Raw genomic sequence first — 27,994 nt, 5'->3', positions numbered from 1 at the left:
TTAGTCATCCACCCTAATTCAAAAAATAATTATGAAAAAAAAAAAAACATTTCTTATCTTATTTTTGTAACAAACTACTGCCCTTGTCCATGGAAATGTGTACTTCACAGTTTGCATGCAGTCATAAAAAAAGCACTATACACAACTGTAGTACCGTCCTGTAGATTTTAAAATTTTTACTTTTTAAATCTTGAAAACAAGCTCTCTTTCCCATCTTTGGGGATGGTAAGGTATGAAACTCACAATTTTCTTACCATCCACCAATGGCAACTCATCCTCAGCAGGAACTTTCTCATGCCAAACAAAATCATTTTCATGCTCGAGCTTCCTGAGCATACCACCAACATCATTAACCTCTTGCCTGAAAACTGATCGCCACAGCTCTTCCACTGGCATCTTCTTTTCTGCCTTGGTCAATGCTCGACGAAGAATTCCAACTGCATCTCCAACACGCCCAGAAATCTTTAGACCTTCCGAAAGGTACTTCTGGCTCTTCAACTCATGGAAGGCCTTGCAGGCTGAAATAAAATCCTGCCCAAACCATATACCGAATCAAATATAAGAAAGTACATATGGCTTATATTGAAAATCTGTTTTAAGAAGATTCAGTATTTGATCGACAGAAGGCAAATGTGTTCCGATAGAAGGTAAGTGAGCTCGCCCTCAGAAATCAATAATAATGGTTTGATGCTGATAAGTTGGTTCCAGCTTTTAGAACCATCCTCTTACAACTCTGACAGGCTCAGGGTGCACAGAGGACATAAAAAGAGCTTTCATAGGCATAAACTTTGCCCAATTGGTCCTAATCTTGCTACATGGTATCACTGAATCAAGCCAGCCCAAAAGCTCACAAGCTTGCAATAATTCTATAAACACATCATGCAGAAGCAAGCTTGGACAGGAAGAAGCAATCAATAATAATAATAATAACAATAATAACAATAATAAATTTTCATCAACAATAATGAAGAAAGGTTTTCCCGTCTTATGTGGCGTCCTATTTCCAGGCTCTAATATTCCATCATTTTATCCTTTTAAAGGATGTAGAACATAGAACTGATGCCTTCTGCATGATAGGCTAGGTTCCTGCTCATTAAAGTCAGGATTCTGTAAAAAAATTTCAACCACCATTGCATCATCATGATTATAACATTACAAATTTACCATGTAAGAACACTAGTGCGTCATTTGGTTCACAGCATCTAAAATCCCCTTTGGCATTGTGGCTCCCGAGAATCTTGATATCCAAGATACTGGATTCCCACATTTATTAAAAAGCATATTATTGATAAACTCGTGGGCATGCAGTATCCCATGCTTGGTTTATTCCTTGGAATGATGATAAATAACCTTTTTTCCCACAACTTCTGTAAGCTGGACAAGTGATACTTCACAAAAAAAAAAAAAAAATGCTTGTACATAGTATTCAGCACAAAATTCAACAAACAAATAAAGTTCTGAAAATAACCCAACTCATAGAAAACATAATATCAAAAGAAGTAATTTAAAAAGTTCATATATTCCAGCATAATTCAAATGCTAATTCAATACTACGACTATTTTTCAATATAACAACAACAACAACAATAATAAATATGCAATTCATACGTATGCATGTTGAGCTACGTTGATAAACCATGTGTAGATAACTTTATAAATAAGATATTTATGAATTTTTAAAATATAACTAGGGTTTTTTTTTCATCATTTCATAATTTTTTTTGTGATTCCACCAAGCTGGGAATCCAGATACCACCTTTTAAAGGGGGAATAGGAATGCCAATGCTAAAGAGCCTTTTTAGAATGTGTATCACTCCCATGAATGGGATTCCCGAGTATGAAATGCGAATCATACAGGGAATCCCCAAGGATTCCTAGGAATTGTGGGTTGAATCGCAAACCAGGTGCCACATAATTGTAGTTGGTCAATCAATGCACCACATCATCTAATTCTTATGCTAGCACATTATTCCAATTTGTCACAAGATTTGATGATGAGCTACTACCTGAAATTTGATGCTTCTACTAGACCAACTTTTACAGAGGACAGTGAGTATGATTATGCATGCATGCACATGACATCTGTGCACACACAATTAGTGCAGCACATATGACTTGGTTGAGTAAGAGCATTTGCTGGATGCAACTAGCATGATGCCAATGTGTCATGCAATTTAATTTAGTTTTCGTAGAAGAGTTGTTCACCATGCAAGCAGTTGATCAATACCCTTTTCTCTCCAACACAAGACTTACTAGTGTTGCTGTAACCATTTTGTTATCATCAACAACAAAAGAGCCACTGTTGCAGCAGCTGAACCACAAGCGAAGGAAAAGGTCAATCAATCTTCAGCTCTAAGGTGCCACATAATCCACTCCCAAACTCCCCCCTATTTATCATTTCAACCTAGTATACTCAATGCGAACCTCAGCCAATGAAAGGAAATAAGGATCAACAAAGAAGGCTTGTGTTGTGATATGTGGCTCATATATTGAATGGGATACATGTACAAAGAGAGAACATGGTAGAAAATCAAAGTGTTGGTGAAGTAGCAGGGAAACCGTCGACGGATTGGCTATAACCGTCGACGGATTGGCACCCAATTTCAAACAATTTCATTCTGTCTGAAACCGTCAACGGTATGGTACAAACCGTCGATGGTTTGGCTCAGGAACCCAGCGCAAATTTTTGAATATTGAAAGAGGGACGCTAAGTTGGTTGGAATTTGGAGGGATCTCCAGGAACTTTATATATACATTGTTCTTGATGTATTTGTAACATTGTAAGTGTCTTTGACACCAAATAATAAAAATTCTTTGGCAATTGCTCCCGTGGATGTAGCCATTGTTGAACCACATAATTCCTTGTGTTGTTTCGATTGCTTTCATACATACTGCGTGGTTGTGTTCTGTAATTGTTTTATCATTGATTGCTGCATTTGATTGATTCAATACTCCGTCGTGCAAATTCAATCTATACAACAAATTGGTATCAAAGCATTGTTGTAATGGCTTCGAGTACTTTATCTGCAAAATTTGACATTGTCAAATTTGATGAAACCAGGAATTTTGGTCTGTGGCAAAGAAGGGTGAAAGATTTGCTTGTGGAGCAAGGGAAGGTGAAGTCTTGTATGGTGTTCAATAGGAAGGCATGGATGAGGCAAATTGGAAGGAACTGGAGGCAAAGACTGTGGCTACTATCAGATTGTGTTTGGCCAATGACGTGTTGTATCACGTCATGGAAGAGGTTCTCCTGCGACTGTTTGGCAAAAGCTTGAAAGCCAGTACATGTCTAAATCTCTTACGAATAAACCTTTTCTTAAGCAAAAGTTTGATTGGTTTAAGATAATGGAAGGTTCAGATTTGAACCAACACATCAATGCATTCAATCAAATCATAAGTGATTTAATGCGGGTTGATGTGAAATTCGAGGAAGATGGACAAGGCACTGATACCACTGAATTCCCTGCCAGCATCTCACATGTATGAGAACTTGGTTATGACTCTTACATGGGATAAAGAGACCTTGAATTTGGAAGAGGTAACAAGCGCGTTGCTGGGCTTTCATCAAAGAAAAAAAGTTAGCGATGAAATTTCACACAATGAAAGGCTTGTGGTGAAGGATAACCATGAATGTGGGAGAGAAAAATTCAAAAATGGATCGAATCAAATAAGTCCCGATCTCAGTCCAAGAAGAAAAAAGATATCTGGTGTTTTAAGTGCGATAAAAAGGGGCACATAAAATCAGAGTGTTCAGATTGGAAGAAAGGGAATGCTGAAAAGCAAGAAAGCACTTCAAAATCATAAAATGTAGTTGAACAAGGAAATTCAGAACGTAGTGATGGTGACATACTATCAGTTTCTTCGGGGGTCGGATCGCCTCACGAACTCTTGGATCCTAGACTCAGCATGTTCTTACCACATGACTCCAAATGAGTGATTCAACACTTACAAGTCGGTTAATTCAAATTTAGTTCTTATGGGTTATGATGTTTCATGTAAAATCATTGGAATAAGAAATGTAAGAATTAAGATGTTTGATGGTGTTGTAAGAACCCTATGTGATGTAAGACACATTTCAGACCTACAGAAGAGTCTAATTTCATTAGGCACTTTGGATTGTAACAAATTCAGTTATAAGTCCAAAAGTGAAACTATGAAGGTGTGTAAAGGCGCTCAAACGATGATGAAAGGGCAAAAATTAGATGAAAACATTTATACATTGCTGGGCACTACAGTTGTAGGTGGAGTTGTAGCCGTAGATTTTGAATTTGATAACACCATTATGCGGCTAGGGCATATAGGTGAGCATGGCATGAAAGAACTTCACAAGAGGAAACTCTTGAAGGGTATGAAAACATGTAAGCTGAGCTTCTGTAAGTTGTGTGTTCTTGGGAAGTAGAATAGGGTGCAGTTCAAAACAATTATTCATATGATGGAAGGTATTCTTGATTACATACATTCTGATGTTTGGGGACCGGTGAGTGTAGCATCACCGGGTGGACATGCGTATTTTGTAAGTTTCATTGATGACTACTCACGGAAGGTCTGGGTGTACTTCATGCGGCACAAGTTAGATACATTTGTCAAATTTAAATTGTGGAAAGTTAAAGTGGAAAACCATACCGGGGGCAAAATTAAATGTCTCAAATCAGACAATGGAACCGAGTACGTTGATTATAGGCTCATGGAGTTTTGTGAGCAACAGAGCATTAGGAGAAATTTCATTGTTCGTCGGACACCTCAGCAAAATGATGCGGCTGAAAGGATGAACCGAACTCTAGCTGAAAGAGCTAGGTGTCTCAAGCTGAATGCAAGGCTAACGAAGAACTTCTGGGCCAGGACAGTTAGTATGACTTATTTCTTGGTAAATCGATCACCAAGGGTATCATTGGAGGGGAAAGTGGCAGAGGAGGTATGGACAGGTAATGCGGTAGACTACTCTGGTTTGAGGGTATTCGGTTTTCCAACCTATGTACACTTATCTAGTGAAGAGAGATCGAAACTTGACGCAAATTCTAGATGCTGCATTTTTTGGGGTATCAGAAAAGTGTGAAGGGGTTCAAGTTGTGGGATCCAATGGCAAAGAAGGTGGTGATCAGTAGAGATGTAATTTTCGATGAGAAAGCTATGGTGAAGTGTACTCAAGAAGATGAAGAGAAGCAGAAGCCAAAAAAACTGAAGCAAAGATGAGTATGTTGTGCAGGTGGAGTTAGAAACTCAGGACAATGATCTTGGTCCCCTAGTTGTAGGGAGTTCTAGCTCGAGAAACCAACAAGTTGACAATGTTCCTATACGGAGATCCAGACACACTATCAAACCACCGCCCATCAGATATTTTATGCTTTCATTACCAACTGCAATGATCAAACTACTTTTCAAGAGGCAGCGCACTGCCAGGAGAAAAGTAGGTGGATGGGTGCTATGATTGAGGAAATGGAGTCATTGCATAAGAATCAGACTTGGGATTTGGTGGAACTTCCAAGGAAAGAGGGCGATAGACTGCAAATGCGTATATAGGAAGAAGGAAGCAATTTCAAAAAAGTAATGAGAGAAATTCAAAGCACGGTTAGTGGCAAAGGGGTACTCACAAAAGAAAGAAGTACTTTATGATGAAATCTTCTCACATGTGGTCCGACACACTTCTATCAGGGTAGTGTTGGGATTAGTGGCACATTATGATTTGCATTTGGAACAAATGGACATGAAAACAAAAATTCTCCATGGTGACTTAGAGGTGTAGATTTATATGGTACAGCAAGAGGGATTTAGTCAACCCGGGCAAGAGCATTTAGCTTGCAAGCTAAAGAAGTCTCTTTATGGGCTGAAACAATCTCCGAGGCAATGGTACAAACGGTTTGATTCCTATATGATTCAGATAGGCTACAGGAGGTATGAGTTTGATTCCTATATGATTCAGATAGGCTACAGGAGGTGTGAGTATGATTGTTGCGTGTATGTGAAAGATCTTGATGATGGTTCTCTCGTTTTCTTATTGTTGTATTGATGACATGCTAATTGTTGCGAAGGACATAACTAAGGTAAATCAGTTAAAGATTCTTTTGCATAAAGAGTATGACATGAAGGATCTTGGTGCAGTCAAGAAAATACTTGGGATGGAGATTCGCTGGGACAGAACTGCAGGGAGGTTGTGATTATCGCACGGCTGTTATGTGGAAAAAGTGTTAGAGAGGTTAAGCATGGTTGATGCAAAACCAATATGTACACATTTAGTGAATCACTTTAAATTGTCTACCGCTGAATGCCCAATGACGGATGATGATATCCGGGACATGTCAAAGGTCCCCTATGCTAGTGTTGTGGGGAGTTTAATGTATGTCATGGTGTGTACAAGACCAGACTTGGCACATGCAGTAAGTATGGTAAGTAAGTTTCTTTCTAATCTAGATAGACATCATTAGGAAGTCGTTAAATGGATTTTCAAATACTTACGGGGTACTTCTAATTATGACATCATGCTCGACAAGCAACAGAGTGATCCATCAACTGTGAGGTTTTTTTATGTTAATTATGCAATGGATATTGATGACAGAAGGTCTAAAACGGATTATGTATTCACCCTTGTGGGAGGATCTATTTGTTGGAGGTCCATGGTACAATCCCTGGGGGCATTGTCTACAACTGAGTCTGAATACATGGTAGTCGCCGAAACTGCAAAGGAAGCGTTATGGCTTACTGGTTTAGTCAATGATCTGGGTATACAGCAAAGTGGAGTTGTGGTGCGTTGTGACAGTCAGAGTGTCATCTATTTGGCGAAGAATCAAGTGTATCATGCTAGAACCAAACATATAAATGTAAGGTTCCACGGGATTCGGGAGTTGGTCTCTTCAAGAGAACTTGAACTTGAGAAAGTTCACACATCTGAGAACACAACGAATATCTTGACAAAGCCGGTTAACACGGAAAAGTTCAAACATTGCTTAGACTTGCTTCATGTCTCCAGTTGCTAGAAGGGAGATGGTCCAACTTAATGTCCCAAAGTCAAGGTGGAGCAGCGGGCTATGTTTTTCGGTTTCTCCTAAGGGGCGTATACTTGCCAAGGTGGAGATTGTTGTGATATGTAGTTCATATACTAAATGGGATACATGTACAAAGAGAGAACATAGTAGAAAATCAAAGTATTGGTGAAGCAGCAAGGAAACCATCGACAGATTGGCTATAACCGTCGATGGTTTGGCACCCAATTTCAAGCAATTTCATTCTGTCTGAAACCATCAATGGTATGGTACAAACCGTCGACAGTTTGGCTCGGGAACCCAGCGCAAATTTTTGAATTTTGAAAAAGGGACGCTAAGTTGGTTGGGGTTTGGAGGGATCTCCAGAAACTTTATATATACATTGTTCTTGATGTATTTGTAACATTGTAAGTGTCTTTGACACCAGATAGTAAGAATTCTTCGTCGATTGCTCCCGTGGATGTAAACATTTCCGAACCACGTAATTCCTTGTGCTGTTTCTACTACTTTCATACACACTGCGTGATTGTGTTCTGTAATTGTTCTATCATTGATTGTTGCATTTGATTGATTCAATATTCCGCTGTGCAAATTTAATCTATACAACAGCTTGGCCATGTTCTAGAAGTTGATCTGAATTGACAAATCGCAGGGTGCATGGAACTTGAAGCAAAAAAATATTTAGGTCTTGAAATAATTTTATGGTGACAAAAGTTACCATATACCTGGGGAGAGGGAGATAGAGAAGTTTGTAGAGTGAACTTGGTAGGGAAAATGCTACCTCAATAAGTGTCGTAAGACTTAGATTTCCCACCACTGTAATGGCACCAAGTCTCATTGGTTCAGCCAACTCCCCCCAATCAAATTTGTTGGTTTATTATCCTACAAGTAGTGAGACAACAAAGCATGCTCATTGACACGGTTTACAGGAGCAACACCTCCCAATCATAATCTTATATCAAGACAAGGAAGCACTCTCAACCTACATGCATGAACACCTATACATGAATTTTATGATATTTCAGACATGTAGTGTATCTATTTAAACAACTGACACCCCCAACTATTAAAAGGCTTGCAGCTGCGAACTTCAACTACCTAAGCCATGTTGGATGCAACTATCATGTGCCAACAAGGCATTAACCCACTCGACTTGTTATCGCTTTTCGCATGGGTAGGAATACTGTCAGATGCTAGAAATACATGAAATCTCCTTTTCCAAGGGAGTGCGAGTCAGCCATCACCTAAAACTACTACTACTACTACATTGCTCAAAACGTTAACAAATTGCCCATGTCTCATTAAACAACCGAGTAACTCCTTTGTTGGTAAAAATGCCAACCAACTGCCCATGTCCCTCGTCAAAGTACCTGGCATTGTGCATATACTTTCTTCAATCGTGCCACCATCCATAGATGAGCACATAGCCACATAATATGCGCGTTTGACAAGCCACTGTGTTAACCACCCACACATCTACCAGCATAACCAAAACCAGCCACCAAACTAAGTTTGGTTAGGGACTAAATGTGTTACCCCCTCTAGATTGTTGAATTGATCACTGTCAAACTTGCATGTGCATAATAATTAAATTTAAGTATTAATTGTATTATAGATGTATTCTTGTAGGAGGTCAAAATCGACAGTGTGTGATAGGATTGACCGTAGAAACACATCGTATTTACCAATCCCAATCTTGCAATGTTCTAGTGATTTTTGGCTTAATGGGCTCAAATCAAGGTTTACTAAAGGGAGTCCCTATCCCTTATAGCCTTTTTTTTTTTAATATGCTCAAGTGTCTATGTGTCATTCATGACACGTATTTCCTTTTATTCTCTCATCCTAACCATGTGTCATGACCAAATTTGCTAAAAAATCCATCCTTTTCATTAATTAAGATATAAGATGTCAGTCTATTTTTGAAGGAAGACACCTTGCAACATTTTGACGCTCCCCTACAAATACCCACAATTATTCTTCAAAGGAGAGCTTTTCTCCCTCCCTCCCTCCCTCCCTCCCTCCCTCCTACACAAGTCCCTTTTCCTCCTTACTTATTCTACCTCTACTTCTTCTTCTTCCTCCTCCTCCTCTTCAGTTCTATCTAATTTCTCTGTTCCTTTTGTTCTCTCTCTGTTGTTCTCTTCCTGCTTTGTTCTGTCCCTACTACCAACAGCCTCTTATCTCTTCTATTCTAATCTACTCTTCTTCTTCCCTTCTACCACTTTTCTATGATTCTCTTCCCATAATTCACTTAATTCTCTTTTTATTTCTAAATTCTGTTGTTTGTTCTAGATCACATAATGTTTGAAATCTTCTTCAATCTGGGGCCAATAGTAGGACCGTGCTAACAAAGCAAGTGTCCCTTCTCTCTCCAAATGTCAACCCGCTAGCATGGTGGACTTCTTTCAGCAACTCATTCCAAAGCTCACCATTGTTTAGCATACAAGCAGCCATCCTCCAACCAGTATTAACTCACGGTGCCAACAGTTGGAATCTATTATATTTAGCATATGGTTTTGTAGCATCCCTGACTTGATCAGCAAAGACTCATTCTAACATACTAAGGGCTACCACATAGCCCTCTACTTCCTTTTGACCAAGTGCATCAGCCTCTAGCCTCCTTTTCATTGTGTCAATCTATGAACCCACTCAAAACCAAGATCAACCAAAATCTCCAATCGACGAGCTTGCTTTGGAGAAAGCTTCTGAGCTTTAAAATACATATTGACCACATTATTAGTAACCACTCTAAGCCAAGGCCCCAAGAGAGTGCTTCCATGTCTCTAGGGAATGCGCCATCATAGTCCTTCTCATAAGTGGAATACCTTGTCTCAATATCCTTTTACTCTCAAAGGCTATGGAATGTCCTTCTATTAGGATTCCCAAATAAGTTAGGATTTCTAATTAATGTGTTATGATTCCCAAATCAATTGGGATTCTATTTAATACTAGGATTATTTAATGTTTGTTAGGATTCCCAAATCAATTGGGATTTCTAATTAATATGATTTCCAAATCAATTGAGATTCTATTTAATGTTAGGATTATTTAATGTTTGTTAGGATTCCCAAATCAATTGGGATTTCTAATTAATAAGATCCCCAAATCAGTTGGGATTTCTGATTAATATGATTCCCAAATCAATTGGGATTCTATTCTGCGTTAGGATTATTTATTATTTTGCTAGGATTCCCAAATCAATTAGGATTTGAGGGTATAATTTACATTCTTAATAGAAGTAAGTTTGTCTACACTATATGTATGTGTAAACCCTATGTGGTTTTTGCATTCAAGCAAACAAGCATATCATAATTCATAACCTTTGGCTAATTCGAAGGCACATCCCCTCAAAGTGACCAAACCCTATTTTCTCTAACTACTTTCCCTTCCATAAATTTCCACAATTTCCCCACAATAAAACCCCAAGGTCTTATCATTTGGCATCGGAGCTAAAGTTCTTGTGGATGTTGTTAACCCGCCGACAAAAGCAAGATCTTGGAATTCTTGATCTTCACTCATACTCAATGGCATCATAAAATTCAACAGAGTCCCAGATGGAAGCTAGACTAAAGGCTGAACTTAGCAATATGTTTAAGTCTCAATTTGAAGAGATATAGGCATCACTCTCTAAACTACTCACTACATCTTCTCATAAAGAGAGAGAAGATGGCGTCTCTACATCAGCTAATCAAGGGAAGCAACCCTACATGCGTGAAAGAGGTTACCAAGGAGGGCGTGATCATGGTCCTTTTTATATGAAGGTGGAATTTCTTCAGTGGGACAGTGATGACCCTACCAATTAGGTTTCTAGGGCTGAAAAATCCTTTCGTTTTCGCCGCACTACAGAAATATCTAAAGTTGAGATTGCTTCTATTAGTTTGGGTGGTGATGTTATTCAATGGTATGACTAGTTTGAAGCTCATCATGGAATGCCTTCATAGGCAGAATTTGTTTCTGGATTACTTGTCTTGTCCAATTTGGGCCCATTGGATATGAGAATATTGATGGAGAGCTTGATAAAATACGCCAAACTAGCACTATCTTGGAGTATTAGACGTAATTTGAGCAAGTATCGAACAAGACTAAAGATTGGAATTAAAGCCAACTTATAGGGTGCTTTTATTGAAGGTCTCCTACCTAACATTTGTCGTGAGGTCAAAGTGTGTCGGCCACAGACTATGACCGCTGCAATTTCCTTTGCATGGACACTAAAATTGCTAAATGGCTAGCCTATCCTGTGGAGCAATGTAACAAAGTTTGACATGAAGGTGCAGATGGAAGGACCTTGACATGTCAGAACAAGTGTCCGAAGGTTAAAAATACTATGCAAAATCATGAGTTGTATGTTGATTTCTTTTTGCTGCCACTAGAAGACTATGAAGTGATTTTTATTATTGAAAGGTTAAAGACATTAGGTGATATAGCTTGGAATTTCTCTACACTAATTATGAAGTTCACCGTGAATGACTAGAAAGTGACTCTTAAAGGCTAACATTGTGGTAATGTCACTATAGTTTCAAGCTATCAGATGGAGAGCTACTAAAAAATATAGTTTCAAGCTATCATATGGAAAAGCTAATTAAAAAGGAGCGACATGGTTGCCTCGTACAACTTCGAGCACCAACGAAGTTACAACATCAATCTGGTCAGGATGAAGGGCTACACTCTCTTATTTCAAAAATTGTCTAACCTATTTGCGGAACCACAAGGATTGCCACCTCAACAAACACACGATCACCATATTCCTCTATTGCCAGATCATTTAGGTCATTTGTGAACTGTACTCAACACTCTTTGTGAGCATATCTATTCGTCACGAAATCTAAATGTAGTTTTGCTTGACCGCACATGAAATACCTTGGGCATATTGTTTCCCAAGAAGGTGTTTCAATTGACCCTTCTAAAACACAAGTGATGACAGACTGGCCTATTCCACAAAAAATAAAAATGCTGCAAGAATTTTTGGGGTTGACTAGCTGCTACTACAAGTTTGTCAAGTATTATGGAATGATTAGAGCTCCACTAACCACTCTACTAGAAAAGGATGCATTCAAATGGAGTAAGGAAGCTGAACAAACCTTTGTCAAGCTTAAGCACCCAATCTCCACCACACCAATTCTTGTCTTGCCAGATTTCAACAAGGCGCTCATCATTGAGTTTGATACATCAGAAGTTGGCATTGGTGCGATTTTAATGCAAGACAAACGCTACTGCAAGTTTGTCAAGTATTGTGGAATGATTAGCACTCCACTGACCACTCTACTAGAAAAGGAAAAGGATGCATTCAAATGGAGTAAGGAAGCTGAACAAACCTTTGTCAAGCTTAAGCACCCAATATCCACCACACCAATTCTTGTCTTGCCAGATTTCAACAAGGTGTTCATCATTGAGTCCGATACATCAAGAGTTGGCATTGGTTCAGCTTTAATGCAAGACAAATGCCCAATTGCTTTTACCAATAAGGCTTTTTCTCTATCCCACATCGGCATGACAAACAAATAGATACTAGCCATTGTGCATGCAGCTACAAAGTGAAGAGATTCATGGAGTTTATTGCTGCTCAACCTTTAGGACAAGGCTGATTTGAAGGAGGCGAGAATGTTAGGATTCCCAAATAAATTGGGATTTCTAATTAATGTGTTATGATTCCCAAATCAATTGGGACTGTTTAATGTTTGTTAGGATTCCCAAATCAATTGGAATTTCTAATTAATATGATTCCCATATCAATTGGGATTCTATTCTACATTAGGATTATTTAATATTTGTTAGGTTTCCCAAATCAATTAGGATTTGAGGGGATATTTTACATTCTTAATAAGTTTCTCTACCTTGTATATATGTGTAAGCCCTATGGGGCTTTTACATTCAAGCAATTAAGCAATAACATAATTCATAGCCTCTGGCTACTTTGGAGGCAGATCCCCTCAAAGTGATCAAACCTTATTTTCTCTTACTATTGTCCCTTCCTTAAATTTCCCCAATTTCTCCATGATAAAACCTGAGGGTCTTATCACCTTCTTGGACAAGAACACCCAACAATAGCTCCATTGGAAGAATTTGCATGCACTAGAAGCTTGAATACAAGCACCTGCAAATTGATTCTAATGAATTGACTTTCTTTAGTTCTTCAAAGGCACCCAGATATGTGTCCATGCATATCCACCCATCCTTTTTTAGAAAATCAGTTGGGCAACTTTTTTAGAATACCCTTAATACCTTGAAAGAATTTCATGACCAACCCAAGGAAGGAATGCAATTCAACAACCTTCAACAGTGCAGGCCAATCAATGAACCCAAGAACATCTGGGGACAAAATTAACAATTTTCCTTCAAAACATATAAATGCTTCTCTTGCAACTTGGTCAGCAACTTTCTTAAATGCTATACATGATCCTCCAAGAAATGATTGTGAGTTACAATGCCATCTAAATATACAACCACAAAATGGTCATTGTAATCATAAACGTCATCGTTTGTTGAATTAAATAAAGTAGCAATAGCATCTATCAAACCGAATGGCACCATCAGAAATTGAAAAGAGCCATATCTTGCCACTCAAGCTGTCTTTGACCCACCTACCTCCACAATACGCACTTGCCAATACCCTAAACTTACTTTTATTTGGAACAAGGTACTTGATGTTAACCTTATTCAATGCCTGATAGCCTACACATTTTAGGAGCATGTTCCCTTTGAAACAACACTAAGGCACGGAGATTTGAAATGTTGGATGAGTCCAACACTCAACAATTCATCAAACAACTTCTTTAACTCGGCAACTTGGACCAATCCTATTATGCAGGGTCTAGCACCTAGCACTAACTTGATTCTATGGTCAATTATACATGACAATGCAAGAGACTTTGGGAGTTCTACGGGCATCACATCAAAGAAATCTCACAATAAATCAGCAACTACATCAAGAACTTCAACAAATTGATCCAACTAGATTTCCACAAGAGTAGCTAGGAAAGTGGAAACCTGTTTCGCAATCCATCATTCACTTGAATTGTTGATATCATAACAACTTTTTTTGCTTGCTTGCACTCTTGCTTGGGGCCTTATACAAGAACAAAGCAAAATGTCTGCTCATCTGAAAATAAAATTCCAAGTAGATGGGGCATTAACATTATCTTAGTTCTCAAAAAGAACTCAATGCCAAAGATAACATCAAAGTCATCCAACAACATAGTCATCAAATTACACAGACCTTCCCATGATCCCACCATAAGAAACGCATTACCCATCCCCTGAATTGGCTTTGTTTCTAAGTTTACAACCTTGACCTAACTCAAATTCTAAGAGAGTTTCAAGCCAAACTTTGTTACTTTTCTAATATGAGTGACACCAAATCCACCATGTCCATTTCAATTTCATTGATCTTCACCCACACATAGATAGGGGTGAGCAAAATTCGGGTTTAACCGAATTAACAGACCGAGTTTGGTTGGTTCGGCTCCAGATTTGGATAATTTCGAGTATTCAATTTTCAGTTCGGGTATGGGGAATCTTCAATTCGATTAACCGAATTATTCGAATTACTAATTAATTAACAATTAAATATAAATTAGTAATATTAATATATGATATATGTTAAATCTTAAAATGTTTAATCTTAAAATATCCCTTTTTATCAATAAACCATTTTATTAATTAAGCAGGAATTAGTAAACTGTTTTTATAATTAATTTTAAAATTTATATGGTTAGCCAAATTATCCGAAAAGTTGGTTCAGTCGGATACGATTCAATTATAACAACTAATTCGATCGATTCGGTTAGAGATTAGTGTTAACCGGAAAATTCAGTTAATTTGGTTAATTAACTAAATTTGGTCGAACTGACCATTTGCACACCCTTACACATAGATAAGCCCCTTTAGAGCATTTAACAAATGCAATGAAGTGACATCTAAGGGTCTCTCACCATCAAAATTACCATATTTGTAATATGAGGCTAGCATAGAATTCAACTTTCTATTGCTTAGTACATTCACAGGCTCAATGAAGGTCATTACACATATAGCAACTGAATTAGAATTCTTTGGGACTTACTTTCCCTTTTCTAATTGCTCCCCTTGTCTTGGATTTATCTCATTTCCCCTTTGTCTTCCCATTGTCTGCCTTGGCCTTGGCCTTGTCTTTCTTCGGCCTAGCTTTAGAATTCTTTGTTTTAGAGTTTATTCTAAAATCCACCAGCCCATCTATTCTTGCTATGGCCATAAGGAGGTCTTTCACCCCTATCTACATAGTTCCACTTGGCTGCACGATTGTAAACCAGGCAAGAAATTGAACAACTTGTCTTCCGTCAACATGTTCTTGATGTCTAACATCGAAGAACAAAACTCTTGACATAGTCATGAAGTACCCTAGAATGTCTCAATTGTTCCAATGCATCTCTTATAACCCATGCTTTGTTTAAAAGGAGGATTGATCCTTCAATTCCTTCTTTAGTGTTTCCTATGTTTCAATTTGAGGCTTTCCTGCATTGACATCATCCTCTACTCAAGTGCGCAACACAACTTAGCATTGCCTACCAAGTACATCAAGTTTATCGCAACCATCTCATTTTCAGAAGTACCCATTGCTATCCAACAATAAATTCTCCAAGGTCCTAACATTTCAAGGACCTTCAAAAGACTTTGGTTCGGGAAGTCAAATCTTATTAGAGACTTCACCACTGCCAAAGCCTATAGATTTGGCTCTCTTTACAGAGGTGATTTCTCTATCAATTAAACGAATTCTTCCATCAATAGAGTGTGTCAGGGCTGCTGTATCACTTAACAATGAGGAAATTAATGTTTCCATCACAACTACAAATCGAAATGCCTTTACTGCTACTCTACCAATTCCTTGGTTAATTGTTCGCATTGAACTTCCAATGAGACCACAACATCTGTCTATGGGAAACCAAGAAAGTTTTCCAGCCGATCCACTCAAACCTGCCAACCTATATTCACCAATATGAAAAAAATAAGTTCTAATACCAATTTTCACAGTGCTTAAATTCCCTATGAATATTCCCCCACCATGATGTTAACAAGTCTCACTTGGTTCAGTCAATCTTCTTAGAATCAAATTTGTTGGTTTATTATCCTCCAAGTAATGAGACCAAAAAAAAAAAAAACACACGCTCATAGTTTATAGAAGCAACACCTACCCAACCTTCAATCTTTCATTAAGACAAAAGAAAAATTCTCTACATGCAGGGAGGAACACACACAGAAATTTCATTGTGTTTCAAGCATGCAGTACATTTATTATACACAATCGCTGTCAAACAGATTGCAGTTGACAGCCCCAACTGCCTAGGGTGTGCTTGCAAGGCACTAACCTTGCTACATGACTGGAATACTACAAGATGTTGGAAACGCATGAAATCTCCTCAATCCAAGAGAAGCCAGTCTACCATCATGTAAAATTGCCAAGTAATTGTCCCCATAAAGCATTGCCTACGCTACAATCAATGTCCTATTGTGCATAGACTACCATCAATCATGCCACCATCCACACATGAGCATGTGGCTACATAACATATTTATGTGAAAAGCCACTGTGTTCACCACCCACACATCCTACCAAAACCAACCACAAGACTAACCATGACTAACCAAGACCAAGGAACCCAACCATGCCCATCTCTAACCATGACGAGCACGTGCTAAGGGACCCCAAGCATAACCCAAAACCCATAATATAGCCCATGATAGATCATCTTTTCGCTTGCCTTGAATATAACATTGTCGATCACATGCCTCAGCCATGTCAAGTGATCAAGGGGCTGCAGTAATCCTAGCCTTTGCCTTTGGGCTCAGTTTGAGCCTTCAATTCATGGCTACGCATAGCCCAGATAACTATGCTTCTTAATAGTTAACACCACCATAATACACCCATGTCCAACATGAATAGTAAATCTCCCCCTCAAGTGTTGCAATATCTTATGTCCCTATTTTAAGACCTGATATTACACCTTTTGACCAGGCAATCTGCTCTTATGCATTCCAACAAGAGCAATGCTAACCACAGAATTCCTATGCCACTTGGCAAATTTGCAATAAAGAAATGGACAACCTACAATTGCAAGGTTGCTCCTACTTTGAATGGGAAAACAGCTATAGCCGCTTACCAAAAGAACTGCAGTCCCCAGGAAAAAAAATCAAAAAATGGTATAAATGCAGTACAAGAGATGGTGGCACACATGACATGGGTGCATGCAACAGAGTGGTTCATAGACTATGATGCAGCACGCAAACAAGATATATTTTAATTTCCTAACTCTTATTGTGCTTGTTTTATTTAGGATAATTTTATTAGATCGTATCTTCAAGATTCTAGGATATTTTTATTTAGGAAGCAAGATTCTTGGTTATATCTTTAAGATTCTAGGCTAATTTCTTAAATTAGTTTGCTTTTCTTCCAAGCATTGTAAGCCTATAAATAGGCTCTTATGTATTAGTTTCAGGGGATTGGACTTTAGAATTGAAGTTGCTGGACCTTGATCCAATATTGCTATCAGTGTCACTTGACAAGGTTTTGCAAATTGCCACAGCTGACAGTGTTTGATTGGGTTGTCTACCAGCTTTAACTCAAATTTGTAGGGTTCACAATTTTGACTGAAATTGCCTTGCATCAGCCTCATCTCTGCCATCATCACCAACCACTCCTGCCCATCTCTAAATCTTCATCTTTGACCTCATTTGCAGCTGTTTGGGAAGAAAAAATCTCTCGATGTGATCAAATCAAGACCTAACAACCACTTGCAAACTCTAGTAGTTCCCTGCCAACAAGTGCAGTTCCATAGTAGTTTGTCATAGTCAGAGCCTCAACCACCCTTGATGGGTCTCCATTGAAGAGCTGTTGTCATGTTCATCCATGCCATCATCACCAAGAGCCCCTCTTGCCCCCAACAACTTGGAACAGTGGAGAGAATCGTAACCTTCCCACGCACAGCCTTCCCTTAATTCTTAACAAAGACGAGAGGAGAATGGCATTTTGGTCTCAAACAGGAAACGAATTTTAAATATAAGGCGCAATGGTAAGGTAATCGCCGTGTGACCTGGAGGTCACGGGTTCGAGGTGTGGAAACAGCCTCTTGAAAAAATGCAAGGTAAGGCTGCATACTATAGATCCATTGTGGTCCACCCCTTCCCCAGACCCCGCATATGCGGGAGCTTTGTACACTAGGCTACCCTTTTCTTTTTTTAGACTGAACCAGCTCACCTAGTCATATTGAACATGTTCACTCAAACCAGATTGAACTCAACCAGTTCATCAAGCCAAGATCATATCAAACTGGCCCAAATATTTAAAAAAATAAAAAAATAAAAAAGAACACAATGCTTGAATTGGCCTTGAAATGTTGGATTCTAGGATGAACAAGAGTGATCATATGCTTCACACCCTAAGATCATTTCTTAAGCCTAAGCACTGTGAATTAGAAGAGAGACCCTTCCTTTCTACCCATTCAAGAATAGGTCTACTGAAATTTAGAACCACTACATTAGCAGCCCAAGCCCCAAAATGTTGAGGTAGTTGAGGAAGCTACGTAGATAATGAACCACTATCCGCCCTGTTGAACTCATGGTTCCAAGAAACTTCACCAACTACAACTCTACGAGCTCATCCATAAACAATCCTCTTTCATTTTAAAGCTGAAAAAATGTCTTCATCTCCTTCAAGCTTACTTGCTGTTTTATTCTTCATCATTCAGATTGTTAAACTTCATTGTTGAATTTTTTCTAACTGTGGGGGAATGAAGCAGCAGGCAAACAAGATCTATTCTAATTTCCTTTTTTTTTAATTGATTTTCCTTTGTTTTACTTAGAATAGTTTTATTAGGGTTTATATCTTCAAGGCACTAGGATAATTTTATTTAGGAAGCAAGATTCAGGTAAATCACCTAGGACCCAAGGGGGAACAATAAAAGAAATTGCAGGAGGAAGCCATAACTTTCATGGAGGATGCTGTGAAAGGCATTTAGGCGCCCCATTATGAGCCTTGGTTGTATCCTTGATGATCACTAACTACAAGGTGAAGAGGATTATAATAGATAATGGCAGCTCGACCAATATCATGTCCTTGTCAGCCATGGAGAGAATGAAGGTTGGGTGAAACTTGAGACAAATCAAGACCCCTCAGTCAGTTTCTGAGGAGATCTGGAGCAATCCCTAGGAATGAATTTGCTTCCTATGACTGTAGGGGTAGAACTTGTCAAATAAGGGTGATAATCGACTTCCTCAGTGTACAGTGTTTATACTAGGATGTAGGATGGACAAGTTTGAACACAATGAAGGTAGTGACCGATATCATGTCCTTGTCAGCCTTGGAGAGAATGAAGGTTGGGTGAGACTTGAGACAAATCAAGACCCCTCTAGTCAGTTTCTGAGGAGATCTGGAGCAATCCCTAGGAATGAATTTGCTTCCTATTACTGTAGGGGGTAGACCTTGTCAAATAAGGGTGATAATCGATTTCCTCAGTTTACAGTGTTTATACTAGGATGTAGGATGGACAAGTTTGAACACAACGAAGGTAGTGACTTCTACTCATCACCTCTTGATGAAATTCCCCACTCCTCAGCTGATCATGAGGTAAAAGGTGACTAGAAGGCAGCGTGTAGCTGCTACACTGCTATGTTTTTGTTTTGAAAGGTAAAAAAGCTAACATATAAGAAACTAGCAACACAAAATCTACATGCGAGAAACTTTAGTTGTTATAATACCGTCAACACAAAATATTTTCTTGAAGGTTGAATAAGTAGTACAGTTTATTTCCATCTCCTACAAAAATTGTGCAAGGTTAACCATTTGTATATGCTCACACCTTAGTCAAGATAGCCAAGGTGCAAAGCCAACCAAAAGATAAAAGGGGGCACAAGAGGGCCATTAAAGGCCTAATACAAAAAAAGTACTACTCATTCCTTTCCTTTTGAAGCTTCCTCCTTGTCATCACCAAAGTTAGGCACCACCTAATAAGCTCGCAATCATGGCAAATAGCCTTGAAGAACAGGCTCCCTCAAGAGGTGGCAACCTCAACAAATACCCTTGAAGAGTAGACCACCTCTCGAGGTGGCAACCTTGGCCAATAGCTTTGAAGAGCATGCCACCTCCCAACGTGGCAACCTTGGGAAATAGACTTAAAGATCAGGGACCTCCTTAAGAGGTAACTAGGTCCTTGGCAAATAACCCTACCTCCCAAGGTGGTAACATTGACAAATAGCCCGAAAAGCAAGCCACCTCTCGAGGTGGCAACCTTGCAAATATCCCAAAGAGTAGCCACCTCCCCAGGTGGTAACCTTGACAAATAGTTTTAAGGGCAAGCTATCTCTTGAGGTCGTAAGCAAGGCACCTTCCAACGAGGCAACCTTAGTTGACAGCCTTGAAGAGAAGGTCACCAAAGGTGATAAGCTCAAGGAAATACCCATGAAAGAACAAGGCCACCTCAGTTCAATGATCGAGGAGCACCTTGGAAAAATGAGGAGAGGTCTAAGGTGAGCCCCTTGACCAAATGAGGAGTGGTCCAAGGTGAGCACCTCCCTGTCTGCGTAGACAAAGCCTAGCGGAGGTGCATTGGGGGGGTGCGGGGAAGCATAGCTGCCCCACAGTACAATATAATATGTTTCAGCAAGGGCGTCAAGTAATTATGTTGTCATATAAGGGCATTTTGGGGTTTTCACATAGGGGCTATATATACATATTTATAGCTGAGGGTTAAAACCCTAAGGAAATTTTTGTTTTGATGATATACTGGAAATTGTACAAGGGCTCCATGGATGTATGCACATTGTCAAACCACATAAATTCGTTGTGTTCTCTTTTTATACTGTTGTGTGTATGCATAATCTTAGGGAGCAATTTCACAATCACCACCTTGGTCCAAGGGAGCAAGGAGCACCCCCAGCTTAAAAAAGAGAGCTTCAAGGCCACCAAGGTCTTCATGAGTAAGAACGCAACTAAATTGAAGAAAGCACCAAGGCCACCTTGCTCTCAATGACCAAAGATCACCTTGGCCAAATAAGTAGAGATTCAAGGCCACCTCAGTCTAAGTGACCAAGGAGCACCTCGGCTAAATTAAGGAGAGCTCCAAGACCACCTCGTCTTAATGACTAAGACCTTAAATTGAAGAGAGCTCCATGACCAAGACCTTAGCTAAACTAAAGCAAGCTCCAAGGTCACTAGGTCACTTCAGTCTTAGTGACAAAATAACCTTTCATCCTAAATAGCTAAGGACCTCCATGACTCAACGAACTCAAAAGTAGCAAACGGTTTTGGAAACATACTCCTAAACTTGAAAGTATCTTTCGTGACTCAAGAGTAAGGGGATCTAAAGGTGGCAAGATGTCTCCTCACTTACCATGGGCCAAGGGGTCACTAGCTATTCAATGCGGACATTCACATGTTACCCCAAAAACAAAGGGGACTGTGTACCCCTGGAGGAGCTAAAGAGGGAACTAAAGGGGTTGTAACCCCCACATAAATGTAGCAACACTTGCTTCAAGGACATTTAAACTAAAGGAGCAAGGCCTATATAAAAAAGGGGGGGAGGGGGGGGGGGGGGAGAAGGATGAAGGTAAAGGACACGACTTCTACTCTTGTTGCCAACTTCTATTATTCTTCTTTCTTTCTTATCATACCCTAACTTAAGCATTGAAGAGATCCCCTGGAGGCCACCCTAAGTCTTCCCAAGCTTGTTTTATCATTTGTAGATGGTTCAATGCTTGGTCCAATGGATTTTAATGGCAACGCATACTATGATAACAATGAACTACAACAATCTATAGTAACACACATGTTTGTGAATGTTAAATGTAAAGTTTTTGTGAACATGTAAATATGTCAAGTGTAAACCCACTGATTTTAGTCCCACTAATAGCATACATGAATGACCAATGGGGCTTCAAACCAGCTCCTAGGAGACAAACAGTAATTAATAATAATATTACTAATAATTTAAAAGGAAAAAATAGCAACACGAGTTTGCAAATCTTAAAAAGTAAATTTTTGTGTGTGTGTGCATGTAAAGTGAAAATATGCCTGATTTTAGCCCCACAAACAGCCAATATGACTTAGAAGCAGCTCCTAGGAACAAATTATAAATAATAATAATAATAATAATAATAATAATAATATTATTATTATTGTTATTATTATTATTAATTCAAAAAAAAAGCCAAAAACTAAAATTAACGGAAAACACATATTAGACTATACAAATGTTACCAAGAACATGGGATGCTCCGGTTAATATGATATTGCAGTATGACACATGCTTTAAAATGTGAAATGCTAGGGGTGTACTTATATATGGGTGAAAAATATTCGATGACAATCGTATATTTTGGAGAGGATGCTGAGGTGTTTCTAAATATAAAAGAGATATCCTTTGGTGAAATATATTAATAATGGCAGCAAATAGAATAACAATGCAATGATTCCTAATCCCGGCATTTACAAATTTGAAAAAAAAAAAAAAAATGTCATGTGAAAAATATTGAATTAAAACTTTAGAATGTTAGATTTAGCATTTCCAGAATGAAAATGTACCATAGTTCGGAAAGTTCATTCCAATGCGTGGTTTGCTAGGTCATTCCACTTGTGAGAGTTGTCCCACATTGGAAAATTGAGTAGAGAATGAGAGACTTAGACACAAGGATGTGCCCAAGACCAAATGGCTTAAACTTTTGGGTCATGTTGGTGCCCATGTATATCAAGCCCACCCTGAGGACTACCCTAGTGCTAATGACTTTCTTTTCTCTTTTTTTCTTACTTAAAACATTGGACTTTTGAATACGAAGCACATACATCCTTTTGCCCCTATATAGGTTCTTACCAAGAAAAAACAATTTAATAGTTTCGATGCTTTTTCTTAAAAATTTTTGGGTGAGTTGTTGCACCAAAGGTCACCAAGACTAAATGAATCACCAAATCCTGTGTGGCCCAAGCAGGTGACCAAAGGTGAGTACAGTTTTTACACCCCATTATATTTTTCAGATTGGAATTTGCTGATGTAAGAATCTAAGCTGATATCAAAACAATGAAGTAAAACATAACTCTGATCACCAAATAGTGCTTTTATAGAAAATAGTTCAAAAATTTTAAGACATGCTGATTGCTGCTTGATTGATAATGCTATAATAAAGTCTAACCCAAGATTGGCATATTGCCCATTCTCATCAGACATAAACTGGCTGATGGTTCTCAATTAACATATTGCACATTCTCATCAGATGTACGTTAGGTGATGGTTCTCAAATTCAGTTTTCAAAGGATATTTGGGTGGGTAATACTTCTTTATCCAATCTTTTTCACATCTCTTTCATCTTTACATAGATCATAATTTGTATATAATTTTTTTTTTTTTTATCATTGGTGGTTATAATCTCTTGAGACTTCCATTTTTATAGAAATTTGATGATCAGGAAGTAAAGGGGCTTTCTTCATTGATTTCCCTCTGTCAAAGTTAATATTCAAGTGTTGGTCTTTTCTTGTAAGTTAGACTTTGTTCACCTGATTTGCTCATATGTGTATATATATATATATATATTTCTTTTTTATCTCTGTATTTAGAAGGCTAAAGTTCCTTCTAAGATTAACACATTCATTTGGTTAATTGTACTTAACAGAGATAACACCAAATTGAGTAGGAGGCCTTTTAACTTTAAGGCAGTATCCCGGACATATGTGCTTTATGCCTTGATAACCCTGAGTCAAGCTCCCATCTTTTTTTGCACTACAAAGTTACTTGAGATGTGTGGAAAAGATTATTTGGCTTCTTGTTTGGAGAAAATTGATGGAAGACTTCCTGTCTATTTCCTTCAGAGGATTTGGCAGATATAAAGATGCAAGTAGATTGTGGAGTGAAGTTGTTCAATGTCGTGTAAGGCTTATGACTAGAACAAAATGCACATATCTTCACCGGAAAGAAAAGGCCTTCATCATTGCTTTGGGATAGGATCAAATTATGGCTTCTCTTTGGCCTTATGCAGCTGGCTGATTTAAAGGAAGGTGTTTTTCTGATTTTTAGTGGGATTGGCAGGCTTTGAAATTGTTAATTAGTTCAATTTCTTTTTGTTTCATATCTCATATTAGGAGGACCAGACCTCTTCTCCTCCAATTTGCATAAACTATAATCCCTTCTTATTTAACAAGCTCCCTTCTTTCTTCTAAAAATAAATAAATAAACAAAGTGCCTAACAATGCTATAAGAAACTCAAAATCATAGTTGGATAAAAAAAATTGTGTAAAACTTCCCTAAATGAGCTGATGCCAGATACTGTCTCAACGATGAGATGGTGCCTAGATGGATCATGATCTGAATAACTGAAATGGGTCTCAAACAAAAATTAACATAGGAAAAACTGACCATAAATAGCAACAATTATAAGTAATAGTGTAATACTAAGTTTTACCACAATAATTATAAGTAAACATGTTATTGCATGATTTTGTTCCCCTTAAAATGAGTAAATTTAAACTATTATCACAGAATATGTAAAAAAATAAAAATAAAATCATGTTTCAGAACAATTTTTTTATTGGAGATTGAAATATCAGATAAACTCATTCAGTGGAGTTTCGAAACCCTGTGTGGTTTCCAGGAAGTGAAAGAAACAATAGGAGAAAGGAGCCTAGGTTGGTTAGCTTCCAATTCATCTGGGGAATGAGTTGGCCCCAAATTTTTTAAAAGGAAAAACAAAAATCATGCTGACGTGAAAGACAAATTCTAGTTTTATTATTATTATTTTTTTTCTTTTTACAACAGCTAAATTATTTTAAAGAGCCACTGGATATTCAAATCTTATGCACTCTTTAAGCACCATTACTTGCAATGGAAACCATTTCATAACAACAGGTAATTGCAGATTAACAACAGAAGCAACATGAATAATGGCATGTGTTTGCCTTCAAACCAAAAACATGCATGTTAGCCACAGTAGAATGGCTGAAACACTTCCTACAGAAATTTTTTAAGATAATTTTAAATTTTTTTTAAATAACATCTCTACCAGTTAAAAAACAATAATTTCATCGAATACTAATCAAGAATTTGTAATGGCATCACCAAAAAAGAAAATAGATTTTGAGCTTTAATATATTTTACAATTAAGACAAATAGAGCTTAAATAAAGACTTTTTTAGGGCATAAATACCACAAGGCGTGAGGAAATATCTTTGCGTTCTCCAGTTTTGTCAAGAATGACAGCGGCTTCATCAAGCAATTGTTTGACACCATAGTGTAGCATTGTCAAGAGACCACCAGTGTTTCCTTTTTCTTCAGCCTTCTTTATAGTTACAGCCTAATACATTTTCAAGACATACCATCAAATATAGGCATAAACAAGATTCAAATAACTCATATCAACAAAGACAGAGAGAATAATAACCAAGGAAACCAGGAAAAATATTAATTTCATGCTCAAGTTTTTTCTTTCTTTTATGGGCAGTTCGGGGCAATGGGAGTGGGGTGAGGTTCTAACCTGGGCCTCAGCCAAGCAAATGAAGCTCATTGCAAGGCACAGATACGAATCAGCCTCTGGTGGCCTTTCAGCAGCCAACACAGGCTGTAAAGAGGGAAGAACTTCATGAGCCAGATAATTATAAACTCCTGCAGCTTTCCTGAAAAGAGTGGCAGATTGCACCAAATCTACAATGATGCAGAGGAAGTAACAACAACCATCATCAATCAACAAACTTCAGCGTAAAATGCAGGTGGAATATAGATATCTAGTTATCTACCTGCTGGCAGAACTTCTAAGGCTCTCTCCCGAAGAATGGCACCATAGAGAAAAAGGGTCATATTGAGCTCAAATCGCAAACTATCAATTTGGAAAAACTTTGGACCCAAAATATTAAAGAAAGATGATGAGCAAAGTGCACTGGCCCACCGTATCTTAAGGTCTGAAGTCCACCAAACCATCCGCCGGTTGCTGCCATCCAAGTCAACATGGAAAACCAAGTTTTCCAACAATGGTAGATACTGTTCAAGCTTTTGCAGATCCTGATGCATTTTAAGAGGGGAAACAAGTAAAATAATGTCAGGTAGAAAAAACAATGCTTCCTACTTGCACCATAGACTAACAATATTTGGAATCAACATGCAAACTATATGATTTATTCATTTAACATGCTATTCAAAAACAAATATTCACTAATCAAACGGTTGTTACGGTAATCACTTAATGATGAAAGACAAATGGGCCATTCACTAAGACCACCAAGTAACCTTGACATTAAAAAGGCTTATGGAAAGAAATCGCTCACAAACCATCCAAATGAAAAATGAACTCATTTCAAATATCAAGAGCAGCAGCATAGAAAGAAGTGATTTCTATGCTCTAACCGAAGGCAATATTGATAGATACCTGTTCAAAACGAGATGTTAAACCCCCAGACATTTCTCTTGCAATAGCTTCTGTGATGAAGCTGCTCTCATTAATGGACTCCTCAATCACTTTCCGCTTGGAACTCAACTCCTTCAGTTGCTCAAGGGTGCCAGAATCGTGTGCAATAAATACATCTTCAAACACAATCTGTCAAAACTGATACTGCATTATTAATGCTGTAAACAATGATCAAATTTTTATCAATGAAGTAGGGGGGCAATGAATTAACTTTTGCTACAGATTGGCTCGGTGGCAAGCAGTGCTGAATATGTCAATGAGCAAGTTGAAAATGAAATTTGCATGCCCACGTGCACATGCACAAGCAGACACAGAGAAGCTCAACTTGCACCGCTGCATAAACTTTTAATTCTTAAACCCTTCCATATTTTTCTAATAATTCATATTTCATTAAACTGCTAAAAGTTTTCTTTTCTTTTCTAGTAGATCATACAGGAAAAGAATCAAGTTGAATGAATATGTGTTGTTACTAATGACATAAAAATTTTAATGGCTATATATATATGGTATGGCTATATATATATGGTAAAAAGACTAGTTCATATAAATAAAATGTGGTAGACTCATTTCTTGATGGAACCACTAATATATTGTTTGGGTAGCAAGGATGGTGTGCTTGAATAAATTATTAGATCCAACCGTTTGTAAACAAAAAAACAAAAACAAAAAAACAAACTATACAGAATATTACAAATGGGGTCAGTTTAGGAATTAGCAATTCCTAGACTGGTGTAAAATTATCTCTTGGACAAATTAAGCACAATAAGGATATGCAGAACAAGCTAATAGCGGCAAATTACTTTATCCCAAAACAGAGAAAATGTATCATTGTGGTTCATAATAATACCAATTATTCAATTAATATTTCAGGATGGACCATTGTTCTTGCCTGTTTTCACAAATAATTTCAAAAATGATAACTACATATCCCAACACCATTCAGTTCGTGAAAACCATATATTAATATAAGTAAAGGAATAGTCCTCAAAACAATGGGTTTCCTTTCAATGAGGTCTACGATCTCCTGAGTCCTACCTCTACCTTCCCCTGTTTCTTTCTCACTGAAATGGGATTCAGGCATACACAATTGGCTGACTAGTGTATTTATAACAGAATCCAGCAAACAACTGAGTTAGAATTAGAATATCTGAAGCCAATCGACAGCAAAATTTATGCATTAAAATATCAATAAAGCACGCTTATAGATTAATATGTATGATTATATGGGCAGCCTTCCTTTCTCCATAGGAAAGAAAAGAGTTTACAATAAACAGAATACATGAAGCTTCCTAACTTTGAGCTAAAATAATGTACCATTCAACCTCGATTTTGCTAACAGAGAGAGAGAGAGAGAGAGAGAGAGAGAGAGAGAGTAAGAGTACCCTCTTAGTTTTAAGCTTTGCGGGGTCTCCAAAGGGCAGCATCCTGTTTCACAGTATCGTTTTCCAGAGTGCCGATAGCTCTTTCTTCAACCCCAACGGTTGCAGTCCACCATAGGTAGACGTCAGAGTAGCTTTCGATCTCTCCAATTACGGAATTTCAAGCTTTTTGCGTTTGCTTCTCTGCGAAGGCTATATGAGGCGGGACAGACCGAGCACGCTAGTGGGCTCGCACCCCTTTCT

The 27,994-nt window shown here is 38.1% G+C and overlaps 1 protein-coding gene across 1 annotated transcript; it reads right to left on the bottom strand.

Annotated features, from left to right (window-relative positions):
- Positions 1-37: 37 nt before the first annotated feature.
- Positions 38-27,994, bottom strand: LOC131153428 (uncharacterized). Its single transcript, XM_058105719.1, has 6 exons — positions 27,755-27,994; positions 26,334-26,501; positions 25,708-25,969; positions 25,449-25,615; positions 25,122-25,268; positions 38-531 (listed from the first exon to the last, which is right to left on the bottom strand). The coding sequence occupies exons 1-6, from the start codon at positions 27,794-27,796 to the stop codon at positions 184-186; spliced, it is 1,134 nt and encodes a 377-aa protein (XP_057961702.1). The 5' UTR covers positions 27,797-27,994; the 3' UTR covers positions 38-183.

This window comes from Malania oleifera, chromosome 4, assembly GCF_029873635.1.
Source record: "Malania oleifera isolate guangnan ecotype guangnan chromosome 4, ASM2987363v1, whole genome shotgun sequence".
Classification (NCBI taxonomy): domain Eukaryota; kingdom Viridiplantae; phylum Streptophyta; class Magnoliopsida; order Santalales; family Ximeniaceae; genus Malania; species Malania oleifera.
The sequence above is the reverse complement of the archived record's forward strand: the minus strand, read 5'-3'. Positions and strand labels throughout refer to the sequence as shown.